Here is a 15,763-nt window from a genome sequence, read left to right on the forward strand (position 1 = left end):
TCGCCACCATTGCCACAAAGTCATGAGGCTGAAGGAAAGTATCACAGCGTGGGTGTCAAGGCTTCAGACGCAAAACTTTTCTCTGAGGTTAACCTGATTTCCCCCCTAAAAAAAGCCATGTCCAAGATAGAGCCACCCAACATGTCGACAATTTTCCTTGCCTACAATCATCCTCCTGATTCAACATCAAATCATCGTCCCGTCATGTGGCCCAGCCACTCGGGTACAGAGCAGAAGGAAGCCTCAGAAGTAGTTGTTGATTTGTGAGCATTCATCCGAACTCACCAACTTCAGAAAAGAGCAACCCAAATCCTCTGCCTTGGTGGACCTGGTGACCAAAGCCTTGAGAGCAACTCGATGGGCGAGTGAATGGGAAACACAGAATATATCCTCAAACAAGGCCTTACCTCTGGACTCTTCCTTATACATTCTCAGATTCAGTCCTCGCTGCTACAGATCATGATGGCACAATCAACTTCGGTACAACCGCCGGGTCGAAACCTCATGAACAAAGCATACGAGCTTTACGAAAAGCTCGAAGAGTCCAACGCCATACCCGAAGCCTGCGCCAGCATCACCAATTCCGCGCGGGACCTTTGCAATTTAGCGACAAACACCACTCGATCACCTTCAAAACCCGCTCCTGGCCGTGCCGAGATAACCAACTGGCTCCAAAGTCTAGCCAACTGGGAAGAAGAGGCTGACGACATCCCGAACCTAGACTCAATGGCGACCTCCCCCAGAGGAACAACCCCTGACAGCCAAAGATTTGTCTCTAGATACCAAGCTGTCCGTGTCCTCCTCCTCTCCTGGAAAAACGACCACCCCCAAGCCATCAACCGCACAAAGATAATGCGCAACCTCGAGGACCTCTTCCGCGACACCTACAACTTCGTTGTCTACTCCTACGAATTCCAGCAACCCACCAACCCAGCCGAAACCATCGACAGGGCCTTCTTCAGCTGGCTCATGACCAACAACTTCCTCCTCAACATCAACCCAAAAAACCACAAAGAACTCGTGATCATCATATACGATGGAGTCACTGGCAAAGATACCTCCAACAACCTCCGTCTCTACAACTCCCAGAACCCAACCCGAAACTCCCTCCTCTGGGACCCCAATCTCCAAACCCGCTTCGTCCAAGCCCCCTTCGATACCCTCCAAATCTTTAATGCAACTTATCAACCTCCCAACCAACCCGTTCGCAACTCAAGCGGAACCAACCTAGTCCTCGCCGCCAGCGACAAGGATATTTTCAAAAGCAACAACTGGCAGCTTCTCTTCCTCGAGGCTTTGTATACAGCCCTTCTCCCCACCAACGGCCCACTTTCTCTCGGCGCTATTCTCGAACGTATCAAAGTGGCTTATCAGGAGAAAAACCTGAAAGAATTGCGCATGCCCAATATTGTTAGGCTTCCCTCCGATGGTGACGATACCGAATTAAACATCGCCCCGTTGGAGGGGGCAGATAAAGATGGGTGGGTGGTGCTGTCGCATCATGACTATTGGTCTCAGAGGCAGGGCGGTGGGAGGTGAAAGAGATTTGGTAGTCTATTGTAAGGTTGTGCAAGAATGTTAAAGAACCGTGTAATTAGGTGATAATAAATGATACCCCCGGTTTAGCCTCAAGCATATCGATTCGACACCCCCGGCAACTCAGCAGACACCTGCGGGCCGTAATGTGCCAGTTCCGCTGACCCAGGTGTCGCTGCTCCATGATGTGCCTGATCCCAATCACGTCCACTTCGCAGTTCCGTCGCGTTCTGGTATTGTTGCTGCTGCTGCTGCTGCTTGTGCCATTCCTGAAGATACGGAGAGGGTTGCTGCTGTGACGGATCGAGAAAAGGTGCCACCGGCTCGACCAAAGCCCTCTTGGTCTTGTGGAGTTTCCACATCAGCCATGCAATAACTGAGACCATTACGACAACACTAGCTGCGCCCACGCCAATACCGACCTGCGCTGCTACGGGAAGCCCGCCTCCTGATGATGAGGACGAAGGTGCTGGGTCTTGGCCTGAGGCCCCTGTTGAGCCATCTCTCGTTGAGCCACCCGGCGAGCCGTTGTCGCCCGATCCAGTCTCCTTTGGGCCACTGGCGTTTGTCGCCGTGGTCGGACTAGGTTCGAAGGACGGCGTTGAGGGTTTAGTTGTCGTCGAAGTGGAACTCGAACTCGAAACCTGAGCCAAAGGCGTGTAAACCCCGTTGCTGGAATCCCAGAGAGCCAACGTGACCGGCCTCGGCGGCATAACCTCGAATCGCCCTATCCCATCATCGCAGCACCTCCCCGTCTCTGTCTTCTCGCAACAAAACGACGTGTCTTTGTCTGTGACATTGGAGCATGATATCAGGTTTGCTCCCCCGCCGCCGACATCTATTCCTTCGGTGTTAGCCCTTACCCGTCCAAAATAACACACCAGGATGAACGAACTCATGCAAAAAGAGGCGCACTCTGGCGAATTCCAGTTTCGATCAGTGCATGTCCCCCTGATAATCTTCCCATCCGGAGCCTGGCACATCTTGTTCGACAGACAGGCCCGCCCATACGACCCCCCTTTAAAACAGCACATGCTGTCCTCTGCTTCGGGGTGACATGGCGTGTCGGTCGTGGCCTCAACACCGTTGGGGTAGTAGCACTTTTTGGCGGCCCACGATAACTGCACAAGGCCCATGCAGGCGACTGCCATGTGTAACCTCATGTTGGAGTTGCTGAAAGATGCTGGGGAGATTGGTGAGAAAAGTGCAAGGAGGTGCAACAAGAGACAGGGCCATATTCTTAAGAGAAAGCACTGATGCTGCTCCATGGCTGATGATGGTTTCATCCTTGTTCGCTTGCACGCCGCTATGTAGCACCGCGTGGGAGCGGCGCAGCAAGGGGCCAGGGGCCCAGAATGTTCCTGGCCTGCAGACACAGCAATAGTATTGGTCTAATGAAGAGCTGTTGGCTCGTCGTCGGTCTGCGCGCGTAGTAGCGCGAGATTGTTATGCCCAAATAAGACATTCGCCAAGGCCCTTGAGAGACCGGCGGCCCCCAAGAAACCAAGCGAAAGGTCGTGTCACGCTGCCAGATTTGCCGGGACATTGGGGTTGGTCTGACAGGCAGCATTGATGAAGGCGAAGAGGAGACACAGGGCTGAAGCAAGTTAATGCCTTGTTAGGGTTTGTCGAACGTCGACGGCAGCGACTTGACAATGCACCAGTGAAGCAGCAGGAAGGACTGCTAGCTGCCTGTGTCACTTTCTCAACCCTGGACAGGGCAGCCTTTGAAGATGGAAGATAAGTTGCTCCGCATCACCTGTCTCGGACTCGATCTCAGTCGTCAGGACCTTGCAGAGTCGGTGTAATCCGAGTTGGGCTTGGCGGCATAATTGGAGCAGACACCCGCGCGTCTAATACTCGGAGTCTCGATGGCGAGATGACTGCAGGTACAAAGAGCCGCACAATCCGAGCAATGTATCAATAAGGCAGACAGGGTCTGGTGAATCCGAGTTGGAGATTTGCAAGAATGTACCGTTGCACAAAGAGGCAGCCATCCAGCCCTATGAAAAGGGGCAGAAAAGTGAATTTGCCGCCCAGTTCTTCCTGAGACAGATTGTTCTGACATCAGAAACAAGCAATTTTCGATCGCAGCTTGGGTCTGTTGTGGGTGAAAATAAAGAAAAGTCGGCCGTGTGGTTAGGCCATGGCCCACCTGGCATTGCGGGGAAAACTGCCATTTAGTAAGCGCACCGAACAGTCGGAACGCACAATCTCAAGTGGCAGGCAACCAATGATCTTTTCGTCTTCAATCTGACACGGAAGACCCATCAGCCGGCCCCGTGGACCCCAAGATATTATCTTGCAGAGTCCCAAAGGAGTCACACAGATCTTTGTGTCACCTAAGGTACTGTATGCCAAGGTGATAGCTGCGGTTGGGAACTTGTGCAAGATGCCAAGCATCCCAAGTCCCACCCAAACCATGAGGCCACCTCAGCTAGGCAACCAAGTCAAACTTGACGACATCTCTTCCCCTCTTTGAACTGTTCCGATAGTTTGTTTCTTTCACACCTTTGTATTCAACAATTATGGCTGCTAATGAGACCACCCCACTCCTGCGGGAAAGCAACACCGAAGGCGGCACTCCAGCGCGTGCCACGGACGCAGAAACACAGCAGACTCAGAATGAGGACCAACTCAACCTTCGAGGCCCTACCGAGCTCAAGCTCGCTGCTGTGGCTCACCTGGGCAGTGTAGTCACTTCTTTTGGCGCTGTTGGGCTGGCTTTGGTGTATGGGCCCCTCGTCCACAATCCGCCCAAGTCGTGGTGGCCTCCTTATGTCGTGCGTGAATTAGCCTCGACCGCAACGACGGTTGTACGTATCACTTTGCCTTGTCTCTATTGTTTCAACCTTCGTGGACATACTGACCAAGGCTATAGGGAATTCTGACTGTCATTTGGGGACTGGCCAACTTTCTCGTGTTTCATTTCCGCCGCCGACTGATAGGACCTCCATTCCTCGGTAGTCTGCTACATCTCATGGGCGCCTTCCCTATATTTCTCTTCTTCATGGCACTCAACGATATAATGGAGAGAGACGGTGGCAGCCATCAATGCCAGCGTTGGGATGGGCAGCAGTGGTATCCTGCCGATCCAGAATGTCTGGCCTGGGTTAAACGCTTCTTTGTCCTCGTTTACACTGGCTTGTTTTTCTTTCTGGGTGTCTGGTAAGTGCCTTTCTATGATTGTCGTTGATCAATGCCTGACATTCACCACTTTAGCACCTCACACACCGTCCTTGTTTATCTCAACTTTATGTGGACCAAAAGACAGTTCGTGGCATTCATGCGATCCCTTCCGTGGTCAAGGCCTGAACTCTCGTCTCACAACGGCGCCTATCGTGCGCGTGTTCCTGTCCCGATTGTCCCAATAGGTGGTATCTCGTTCGAGTTTGGCATCAAGGTCTTGGGGCGTGACTCTGTCCCGCGATCAGCTGTTGAAGCGGAAGAGAACAGTTCGGCGCAGGCTACCACCTCTGGACAGGCTGCTTGAGGCTGACAAACGATACTGTACGATCTTTGGTATTACACATCTCGCCGTGATACCGAGCGGTATATTTAGTATGGAGAACATTGGATGCACTTAAAGTTTTGAAATAGGAAAAAGGCTCGCTTTCTATATGTAGCAGACAACAATTAATCTTTATTTGATGCACACAGGCACCATATCCCTGTTCCCAACTACCAAGCCGTATGACCCCCATCAATAACAAGATTCCCACCCGTCATGAAACTGCTCCCCTTACCCATCAAAAACAGCACCGCAGCCTTGAATTCGCTCGTCTCCGCCAGCCTTCCCATCATGTTCTCCGCCTCCCACTTCTCCCTCAGCCCGGGCACCTCCTCAAAGTTCTTGAGCACCATCGGCGTAAGGATATGGCCAGGAGAAATACAATTCACTCTGATCCCCCCACTGCCATCCGGCCTCGTAGGGCTCCATTCCATGGCCAGGTTCCTCGCCAACTGAATCACACCGGCTTTGCTGGAATTATACACCGGACTGAGCAAGCCTTTGTTGGCAATCAGCCCGCTCATACTGGCAATAAGACAAATACTCGCCCCCTTTGTCTTGTGCTTGAACATCTGCCTCGCTGCTGCGGAAGCGGTCATGAACACACCAGTGTAATTCACCTCTAACATCTTGGCGACGTCCTCGGGGGTGTACTCCATCGCCGGAGTGATCTGCTGAATCCCCGCAGCAGCCACCACCCCGTCCAACCGCTGATTATCATCCGCAATCTTCGCAATGAGGGAGTTGAGGGAGTCATTATCGGCGACATCTTGCTGGCAGTAGTGGAGGGAGCCGCCCCAGGTGGGGACGACGCGGGAGTTGGCTTGCTCCCATTGCTCTGGGTCAGAGGGGGAGGGGTGTCGGTCCAGGCAGTACACTTTCCCGCCTGCTTCGACAAGGGCCTCGGCGAGGGTGAGGCCTAGGCCTTGGGCGCCGCCGGTGACGATGTAGACTTTGCCGCCAAGATCGAAATCGGAGAAGCGTTGGCGGCCGATGTTTTCGGAGGGGGAGACGCGTGGTGAGGTTTTGTTTTGGGTGGGGTCCGGGTTTTGGGGTTTTACTTTTGTGAGGAGGGGTGGAGAGGTGTGGAGGAGGCGGGTGGTGGTTGGTGTGCAGGTGAGGCGGGTTGGTGGTTTGGAGTGGGTGATGTTTTGGGAGAGGCGGGCTTGCCTTGAGGCGAAGCGGCAAGCTCTTGCTGCCGAGGGGTTCATTTTGAGTATGTTTTGTAGTTTGATTTTGGGTCTGTTCAGTCACAGTAAGAGTGGTGCATGAGGTTCATTCACCGGCCGGCTTTTATGTGGCCGTGGTGTTGATCAAACATGTGTTGATGTAAGTCAGCACTCGAACCTGATTCTGGCACAGGAGCTTTTGCTCCGAGTCCAAGACGTCTACTATCCCACTATCCGTACCGACAGCCACACAAGCGATGATCTTCGACGTCATGATAGTGGTGGTATGGCCAATAGGCCGGTGAATATCTCCCAACACCCCCGTTCCGGCACTCGAATCTGGCTCCGTGACCGTCGGGACAGCATCGTTCACCGATGTTCGCAATGCCGTTTCATAACGGCAGGATGCTTTCCCCGATATGTTGCCTGTGCTGAGGGCCTAACTCCGCAAGTTCAGCCACGGTGAGCTGTCAAACGGCGGGTGTTGCCTGCGCCGAGAAATGCCCCACCTCCGGCCCCGGCATGACCGCCGATCGGTGTGCTCAAACGCGGCATCTCGGCGCCGATACATGACGTTGATGTGGAGCCGAACCGCGAATAAGCTTTGTTCCCTCTTGTTTCCATCGACTTTTGATCCTGAAATTCTCAACCTGACACACCTGACTCCCTGAATGTCTTCTCCCTGCGAAGATCTTGCAGCTCGTGCGGGTCAGTAAGTAGGATGAGTCTGGAACGCGCGTTCAAGTCATTTACGTTTTTCGGTGGAGAACAGACGGCTCGGCATTTTAAGCTTGGTAACTCTCTTCATTCAATCTGGTATTGAAAAGTCTCTCATTGAAATATGGATATCCACTTGATGTAGCTCAATTCACCAACGCAGACACACGAAAATACGAAAATTCCAACAACTCAGGGCCTTCTGGTCTCTGGTCCTCTATTTAAGTTCCACGCTCACGTCCCAGAGTCCCGCTCCGTATCGCCGTACTTTGAAGGCTTCGTAGTTCAAGCGGACATGCTGTAGGGTTGGACAAGCAAATGCCAATTTCTCTGCCAACGCCTCAAGATCTTGTTCATACTGGGACACATTGTCGACCGCTAGCTGTGTGAGCTTGGTAACAGACGAAATAGACTCTATCAAGTCCTGTGGTAGGATCGCATCCTCTTCCTCGACCTAGTCTGCATCTTGGTCTGAAATATTCAGAACAAGCGCCTCCAACGAACCACCGTTAGACAGTACCAGATCCTTGAGTATCTCCTTAGCAGACCGATCGTATGTGTACCATTGGCGGTTTAGATCCACCCCCATTATCCTTAGCTTGATGGGTAGCTCCGGATGTTCTTCGCTAGTGCACAGCAGCATGGCTGGATCAAAGACCCCGTCTAGGGTAGCAACATAGAATGCCAAATTACAGGAGATAGACGGGTGTTTGGCAAACTCGCAGAGAAGTTCGTGTGCGCCCTTGCAGTAGTAAGACACTTTGAGCTTGCGAAGGTGTGGACATGATGTTGGACCGAAAGCTGAAAACACAACTTTACAGCTGTTGTCGGTGCAGAGCTAGAAGACGTCTTGGTCCTCATGCAGCTTGTAATTGTTATCAATCATCACCACTTCAAGACAAGCCAAATCGACCAGCCCCGTCAAGTTCTGGCGATTCAACGGGTAGACGGATTGGCCACAGTCGAGGATTTTGAGATGTAGAGGTTCCCCCCGCTCTCGACATACTCTTCACAAATCTTATCGAAGAATTCTGCAAGATCAAGGGCTTTTTGGGCCTGATATGACCACACAGTTTCAGTTGAAAGTTAAAGTTCTAATTCTTTCATGGGCTCTTTTGCATGATCAGCTGGAAGAAACACAAAATTTGATGTGCCGATAACATTTCAGTTAACAGCAATTTGCATATCTTGACCTAAAGCGTTCGGCATACCTTGAATGCAGCAAAAGTTGTATTAATTGCCGCCGCCACCTGGACAGATCGCCGGACAAGTTATTGACAGCAAGGTATCGCAAGTTACAGAAATAAGAAACCTGAAGTTCGGGCCGATATTGCGACACCGAGCTGTCATTGGAGATATCTCGGAGTACATTCGTGGTCTCTTCGGGGTCGTCATATGCAACCTGAAGGGTCGTTAGGTCTGTACGTGATCTCCGCAGACAATCTAGTGTAGCCTGCTCCAGTCTGTACGCAAAACCCCAGCTGCAATATGAGATTTGTTAGAAACATCGTTTCGATGTTTGATGGGTGCTACGACTCTTACTCGAACTCTTTCAGGCACCGCATTGATTTGATGAGCTGTCGTGTTCTCTCGTTGAACTCGGTTGAAGTTGGATTCTCTCCGTTCGTTGCAACCGAATAAAGGCTCTTGGTGTAAATGAGATTCGGGTTACATGGCGAAATTTTGCATGAGTCACTGCTCCTGTCGAGGTGACGGTAAAGGTGTCGACCAAATACCAGGTGAAAGGTTCTGCTCGTACGACAGAGAATACGAAGGGTCTTCCGGTCCCTAATACGCTCTCCGATTGAATCAAGTATCTCTAGAACAGTAGCGACCCGTCTTGCTGCGGTACCCATCTTGACTGTATTGACAGGGGTAGAATACTGTCGAAAAGGTGATGGCGGGGAGGTGTTTGCTAGCTGTCAGTTGATTGTTGATTGTTGATTGTGTGCGGCACTAGATCCACATTTGGTGAAAGAAACGATGCAAACCCCAGGGTAAAACTACCTTAGGTAGGTGTCTGCCTCTTGAAGGCTCCATCTATGGTCTTAATTAGCACTAGTCGAAGTTTAAATTACATGGCTTCATCTGCAATAAAAGTCGACAACCAAATTTAGAACAATACACGAGTGGACAGCAGACGAAATGATAGTGTGCTCATTTCTCGCCTTACACTATCTCAGGTGAACCAACACGACTCCCGACAATAACATCCCAAGCCTCCTCATCCTCAGCCTCTTTACAACCCCCAACACCGTCCTCAAAACCATCACCCGCCCCATCCATACCAAACCGACCCATTTCAGTTTTCTCTTCACTCTCCATGTTTCCATATTTCTTATCGTTCTTCGCTCCTCCAGACCCTTCCTTCTTGCCCCCCCTTAACTCAATCAACCCCTCCTCCATCTCCCCCCACCACCTCCCCTCTACGCAGTGACATCCCTGACCATGAACAATAGCATGCCACATCTTCATCTTCTCCTCCAAAACCACCAGCCTCCCCTCGGCCTCTCTCTTCTCCTGTGACAACCGCGCAATATTCCCATGAGCATGCGTCATCGCCTCCAGCACCCCATCAACATATGACTGCGTGTAAATCGGCTTGAAATCTTTGTGAGCACTCTCCCCCACTTCATCATCACCCACAACCCCCATAGGAGGAAGAGGCAAATCCAAAAACGGCAGCAGAATAGACGACGGCCCCTCCCCTTTCTCATTCCCTTTACCGTGAACAGGAATTGGTCTGGTCAACGGCGAAGACATGGCAACATCACCAGAAGGCGAAGAACCCCGAGCACTTCCCTGATTGTAAGAACCATCAAGCTGCATCCTCTCCATCCCCTTGATGACCCTGCCCGGCGTCGGCGTCGGCGGCGACTCCCTCTTCCAAGGCGTGATATCAAAAGTCTTTGACCCAGGCGCGGTCGGCTCAACAACGGCCGTACCAAAAATCCCGGTCTTCTTCGATATCGGGGTCGAGGGCAAAGACTGCGTCTCACGAGAAGGTTCCGGCCGGAGGTGCTTCATATCTCGACGCGAAAGGAAACTGGCAACCGGCTTGGGAGTCGAAGCCGCAGCAGCAAACTTGCCCTCACCCTTGAGGATCTCATCAAGGTGTGACCTCGTCTCGTCAAACGCGTGAAACTGTTCCGTTCGACTGTGAGACCGTGACTGGACAATGCGATCATACAGGCGACCTACTTTGTGGAGGTCGTTCAAAAAGGGGAGAGACTTTCTCTCGGGCCTGCTGTTGGACCAGGTCTTAAGGACGTCTTCCAGCTTATCATCCCCTTTGGCTTGTTTTCCCTCGGCCGAGGTCGAGGCTGAGGGCTGGGTGGTAGCTGGAGCAGGGATTTGGGTAGGTGGTGACGCTAGGGCGCGCGCGTTGCGAGCGGGGGTGGATTTCTGGGGATTCATGTTTGGATGGAGGAGTCTTGTAAGTGCGTATGAAAATTACTGCAGATGGAGATGATTTGAGAAGAGGGTAACCATCAGAGATTTGAGGCCCTAAAGTACCAAAATGTTTGGCTACTTCTCTTTCTCTTGATGAGATGTCCTGGATCAAAATTGCCTTTCTTGCCATCAACACAAATCAGCTTTATCCCCATGAACATCGCCTCAAAGAGCAAACCAAAACAAATCTCACATGACTACACACACCCAAAGCACTTCTTTCAATCAACTCTCTTTATTTACCACAAATCCCCCTTCATCAACTATCTACTCATCAAAAAGAGCATAATTCGGCCCATTATTCGGTCCACTTCCCACAGTAGCATGCGCCAACACCTTGCCCAATTTTCCAGTCCGCACATCTCTCTCATAAACCACAACCCTGTTATCATCCTGCAGCGCGCTCACCAGCTTTGTCCCCGCCTTGTTGAGCGAGAAGCCGCGGGGATTGCGCCCACCAGCGGGAGCGGTCTGCACATGTGTCAAAGCGCCGGTTTGCTGATTGACAGCAAACACCTGCAGCGGGTCCGACTTGATCGTCCCCTCTCCGTCAAAGGCCGGAATGTCCAGGCTGTTCTCCCCGCGGGAGGAGACAATGACAAATCTCTGATCAGGGCTCACCTCAATCTCCGCCGCCTTGGTGCCAGCAGGAACCGTCGTGCCCGGGCCGCCAGAAGGAACGTCAAAGAGGCGGGTGAATTCAGGGGCGGCGTCGCGCTTGTAGGTAACCGAATACCCGCTGATGGTGTTGGAGAGCTCGTTAAACGAGTAGAGGAAGGTCTTGCGGCCGGCCTTGGCAAAGGCGACATGCCTGGGACCGGAGCCGGCAATGGTTGGGATGGAGGTCACGGCAGTGGCGGCGGCAGCGCCATCGTCGACTTGGAAGACGCGGATGAGATCGGCGCCGAGGTCGGGGACCAAAATAAACTTCTTGGATGGGTCCAGGATGGCATCGTGGAGATGGGGGGCATCCTGACGCTCGGGGACGGTGCCAGGGGCAGTCAGCTGGTAGGTTTGCTGGCCGAGGAGGGAGAGGTTGGTTGGGTCAGCAACGGAGAAGGTGGTGAAGGCAGAGGTATCACTGTGTTTCTGTATTAGCACCGCGAGGACATACCCTGCCATGAAAGGTAGACGTACTAGTGAGCCACGGCAAGCTTGCTGTTATTGGCAAAGAGAGTCGAGGCAACAGGACTCTTGAGGACAGAGAGAACGTCCAGGGTCTCGAGAGTCCCGCTGGCGCTGGTCCTGTAGGAGGTTATGGAAGAAGATCCACCCCAGCCCTCGTTCAGGCAGTACAACACCGACTTTGACTTGTCAAGAGTCAACCAGGTAGGCTCAGACCCGCAGTCCAGATTCTGAGAAACGCGAGTCAGGGACGACCCATCTAGCTTCAGCGAAGTAACAGTATGGTCATTGTACGACGTAGCGTAGATGATTTCGGCCGACGCCGGAAGGGCAAGCAGGAAAGCGATGAGTTTCTTGGACATCTTTTCGGTCGTGACGGTGCGCTGGACTATCTACCGGAGAGAAACCTGGGGCAGACCTCCACGGTGAGATCCATCAGCGGGCTGGTACCCTTTAATATCAGATTCAGGGGCGCATTTTCGCAGTTTCCGCCAAGTATCCCGGTGCTCGGGACGATATAGACTTTTGATCGTTGCAAATGCACGGAAGCATGGCTACATAGTGGCCCAGCCTAATAAGGCCGGATCATCCCTTCGAATCCTATCTCACGGCGGTATTAGGCAACGGCAAATCGGGTCTGAGCGTGTTGCGTGCCTGACATGATAATCAAGTTTATAGTGATAATATTTGCCGGGATGGAATAAGCCGACTAGGATGGAATGAGCATCAGCTTCCTTATTGAAGCGCGGGGGGTGGCATGCCGCCGCGGATATACTGACCCCTTGCAGGACTCCGGGTGGGCCATCCCATGTTCCCCACAGCCTCGGTCACTGCCGTCACTTGTAAGCGCTGTCAGCCAACTCCGTCGGCTTTGTCAGAATGGACATGGAAGTGGAGAGCTTCCAATGCGCACCACTAGAAACCTGACAGGAGGCTACCACGATTGCAACGTCTGTGGAGCGGGCTTCGAATCCGGGCCGATGTTGAGAAGCACGGGAGCTGCTCCGAGTGAGCGTCAAAGGGCAGTGCGACGGAAGAATTAACGATTGGTCAATGGGATCGTGATTGTATAAAACCCGGGAGAGTATCCGGGGTAGGTCGTAACGGATCGTCGTCAGCATGGCTGGTGATTGGGTCCGTTCGAGGTTCCTCCACCAAAAGGATCTGACATGCAACCAATTTATCGGCGGGGAGCGGGATATCCGGGAACGGTCGAGTATCAGTCGCATTGTGAATTCGAGCCTTTTGGAGAAGAATGCGGTGTATATGGTATGGAGATGTCGGGTTTGGATATACCGCGAAGGGTGAAAGAGTTGAGGAAACCGGGATGTTTTGCAATGGTAAAAAACTGTGAGGTCTGTCTCCATTGGAAATCCCAACCAATAACTTACCGGGGCGTTACACATGGGTAGGTGCGATGGGTAGAAGTTACTATCACGGAAAGCACAGAACCGAGAGTGAAAGTTATGTGATTGTGGCACGTCGTTAATCCTTCTCAAGATATTACAACTCCCTACACAGCAACAGCATTCCAGTTCTGGATATCAAACTCGCACGTCGCCCCCAACGGCTTTCCCCCCTCAGCTGTAGCCACAACCTGCCCATCCCGAGACACAGTAACAACAACATCCCCACTATTCCCCCCAAACGGCACACTCCCCCTATAAACACCTGCAGTCCCCGCACCGCTCGCAGGAAAAGTCGTAAAAGTCCCCGTCTGCTCATTCTCCCCAATCTTGACCGTAACCGTAACCCCCCCATCTGAGGTCAGAAGCGCACCATAAAACACAGCATCCTCATTAAAATCCTGCGGCGGCTGCTCCACCTCATTGAAATCCGCATTGTTACCAGTGGTACCGCCATCAGGGCAAGCAAGAGCAGGCGCGGTGCGGTAATAAGCTGCGACCCTCTCCTCAAACTCCGTCGGCGCAGCTCCTGTCTTGTATTGCTCAATGTAAAAAGGCAAGAACTTGCGCCAGCCATCATGGCTCATATTCTCGACATAGGGGATTGGCGCAGACGTATCGAACAAACCAAGTTCCTTCTCACGAACAGGGCCAATGTAGTGAGATTCGCCGTAGTCATTCCAGGTGAGAATCTCGACGAAATCAGGGTTGACTTCCATTACCTGAGCCCAACGGGTATCCCAGAGCTCATCGCCACGCCAGAGCCAGTTCTTGGTGAAGTCGGGGTTGTTGAGGTTGGTGTAAAACCACGGGGAGACAGCCATCATGTATGCTCGGTCTCCAAGAGCGTCTTGGTACTCGAGATCAGATTTGATGGTGATGTTGGTGTCACCGTTCGGCCAAGCATCAAAGCTGAACAGCCCGTCAGCAACACCATCCGCCAGTCCAGCAGCAACAACCGGGCCCTGAGATGACCAATCGGGGACGAAGAATGAGTTAGTCGTTGCCTTGATGTCAACCCAGTCGCCCGCATTGTCCGGACCTTCAAACGTGGAAACAAACAGCTTGTCGTCGTCGGTTTTGAAGTAAGCCGGGCTGGCACCGAACCTGGTGATGTGGTCAATAACATCCTCCTTTGGCCATGCTCCCAGGGCTTTGTAGTCAAAGCTGAAAAATAGTTTAAAGTTCAGGCTTTCGGCAACCTGAAAGATGGTTTGCAAGGACGCCTCGTTGCCTTCATCGCCTTGGGCAATATTGAGGACAAAGGCATCAATCTTGGCCTCCTGCGCCAGCTTGATGTTGTCTTCCCAGTCGGTATTGTCAAGGGAGCGCACATTGCCTACAATAACGTGGGCAAACACTTCTTTGGCGGCTTGCACTGAGGGCAAGACCACGGACACCGAGATGGCAAGAGCGAAAAGAAATTTCATCATCAAAAGAAATTTTAATTGTCAAAGGAGCGGTGAGAACAGAAAAAGAAGTGACTGAATAACCTGTCGTCAAGACTAGGCACCTGCTACCAGAACAGGGTGTGGAAAAGGAATGTGGTTGAAGTGGTAAGCGATGTGGTATGTGAAAGAAACATGACACCGATGGAAAGGAGAAGGAAAGAGATCTTTTAAGTTGACACTCAATCGTCGTCCGGGTCCCGGAGTCCGGAATAGGAGGCTCGTAGCCAGTCCTTCCACTCTACAAACACACATTCATAGTGGTGTTGATGGCCTCGGGGATCGTAGGAACAGAAACATATGAGGCGCGGGCCCGGCGGTCTCAGGGACGGTTGCAGGGCCACATTTTACACGGGTACATATTCTTCAGATCAGACGACGCGTTTCCCTTTCGTCGGGTTCCTGAAGGATGGCTCAACTCTGGGGCCTGACCGTAAGTTCGGCCCACTCTTCGTTGGGAGTTCAGCTTTTAGGTTCACCTCATTATCCTCGCAACATGGGAAAGAAAATAGATCGTGAGCGCAGGTTTAAATGCAGTTGAACAAGGCTGAAAGTCTACATTTTGATTGGATCGCTTTGCGATGTCAAACCTGCCAAAACACAGACAAGCTTTTCTCCCAAGAGATGCTAGCGATGTGCAGCGAGCTAAAGCAAGCCACAAGAGCTTCGGCCAGCGCCCAGACTCTTGGTCTTAAACGCTTCCGAATTAAGAGTTGAGCTTCGTTGGTGCAGCGCATAATTATCTAATGGAAGGAGCAAAGCCACAACCAAAAGAAATTAGGAGTTGGTTATCAGAGAACTTTTGACGGCCGTTGGCGGCGGCTTGTTGGAACCCCAGAGACATATGCTTGCGAGGTCGAAACTCGCGACCCGATCTGACGGATGCTGAGAACTTTTGTCTGAATGATGAGCAAAATAAAAGTGGTGTTTGAAGACATCGTCAGCTGTGATCTTATCAGCTGCATCAAAACCGGCTGCGAGGCGTACGACTTTCCATATTGGTGGTTTTTGCCTCCTTGGGGTGTATGGTGTCAGACACAGAGCAATGCGGTGTCTGTTGAGCGTAATGCGACACCAAATCAGATGCCAAGTGATGTTGGCTTGGGGCACGGTTCGATCCTTGGGACTGATTATCGTATGTGAGCGCAAAGTGTGGCCTAGTGTTGCGGTTGGCCATTACAGCCCGACCTGGGGTTGTGAGATGTGTGAGTGCGGATCAGGTGGCGCAAACTTGAGATGAAGGATGTCATGGATGTGAGGTCAGATATATTGGGGGCTGGAACCCAGACAGTTGATTTGAAGCAGAAAATGAGCAGTGGATATTATCTTATTTCACGTTATTATTATTATTATTACAAAAATTAAGAAGTTCGAAAAAGTGTAAAGCAAAGTATTTAT

The 15,763-nt window shown here is 51.9% G+C and overlaps 7 protein-coding genes across 7 annotated transcripts; 2 read left to right on the forward strand and 5 right to left on the reverse strand.

The window, feature by feature from the left end:
• Positions 1-1,480: 1,480 nt before the first annotated feature.
• QC764_116310 (uncharacterized protein) lies at positions 1,481-3,668 on the reverse strand. The gene is made up of 2 exons (XM_062942877.1): positions 2,432-3,668; positions 1,481-2,374 (listed from the first exon to the last, which is right to left on the reverse strand). The coding sequence occupies exons 1-2, from the start codon at positions 2,820-2,822 to the stop codon at positions 1,629-1,631; spliced, it is 1,137 nt and encodes a 378-aa protein (XP_062805899.1). The 5' UTR covers positions 2,823-3,668; the 3' UTR covers positions 1,481-1,628.
• Positions 3,657-4,018, forward strand: QC764_0019080 (uncharacterized protein; the record flags this gene model as incomplete). Its single annotated transcript, XM_062940030.1, has 2 exons — positions 3,657-3,719; positions 3,855-4,018. Exons 1-2 carry the CDS (start codon positions 3,683-3,685, stop codon positions 4,016-4,018), a joined length of 201 nt encoding a protein of 66 aa, XP_062805900.1. The 5' UTR covers positions 3,657-3,682.
• Positions 4,019-4,064: 46 nt separating this feature from the next.
• On the forward strand, positions 4,065-5,201 carry QC764_116320 (uncharacterized protein; the record flags this gene model as incomplete). The annotated part of the gene is made up of 3 exons (XM_062942878.1): positions 4,065-4,352; positions 4,418-4,704; positions 4,759-5,201. 3 exons carry the CDS (start codon positions 4,065-4,067, stop codon positions 5,027-5,029), a joined length of 846 nt encoding a protein of 281 aa, XP_062805901.1. The 3' UTR covers positions 5,030-5,201.
• A 16-nt stretch (positions 5,202-5,217) lies between these two features.
• Positions 5,218-6,258, reverse strand: QC764_116330 (uncharacterized protein; the record flags this gene model as incomplete). Its single annotated transcript, XM_062942879.1, has 1 exon — positions 5,218-6,258. One exon carries the CDS (start codon positions 6,256-6,258, stop codon positions 5,218-5,220), a length of 1,041 nt encoding a protein of 346 aa, XP_062805902.1.
• A 2,844-nt stretch (positions 6,259-9,102) lies between these two features.
• QC764_116335 (uncharacterized protein) lies at positions 9,103-10,350 on the reverse strand (the record flags this gene model as incomplete). Its single annotated transcript, XM_062942880.1, has 2 exons — positions 9,103-10,077; positions 10,135-10,350. 2 exons carry the CDS (start codon positions 10,348-10,350, stop codon positions 9,103-9,105), a joined length of 1,191 nt encoding a protein of 396 aa, XP_062805903.1.
• A 303-nt stretch (positions 10,351-10,653) lies between these two features.
• Positions 10,654-11,873, reverse strand: QC764_116340 (uncharacterized protein; the record flags this gene model as incomplete). The annotated part of the gene is made up of 2 exons (XM_062942881.1): positions 10,654-11,467; positions 11,524-11,873. 2 exons carry the CDS (start codon positions 11,871-11,873, stop codon positions 10,654-10,656), a joined length of 1,164 nt encoding a protein of 387 aa, XP_062805904.1.
• A 474-nt stretch (positions 11,874-12,347) lies between these two features.
• agn1 (Glucan endo-1,3-alpha-glucosidase agn1) lies at positions 12,348-14,347 on the reverse strand (the record flags this gene model as incomplete). The annotated part of the gene is made up of 2 exons (XM_062942882.1): positions 12,348-12,942; positions 13,029-14,347. The coding sequence occupies 2 exons, from the start codon at positions 14,345-14,347 to the stop codon at positions 12,348-12,350; spliced, it is 1,914 nt and encodes a 637-aa protein (XP_062805905.1).
• Between the last annotated feature and the right edge of the window lie 1,416 nt (positions 14,348-15,763).

This window comes from Podospora pseudoanserina, chromosome 1, assembly GCF_035222485.1.
Source record: "Podospora pseudoanserina strain CBS 124.78 chromosome 1, whole genome shotgun sequence".
Lineage (NCBI taxonomy): Eukaryota > Fungi > Ascomycota > Sordariomycetes > Sordariales > Podosporaceae > Podospora > Podospora pseudoanserina.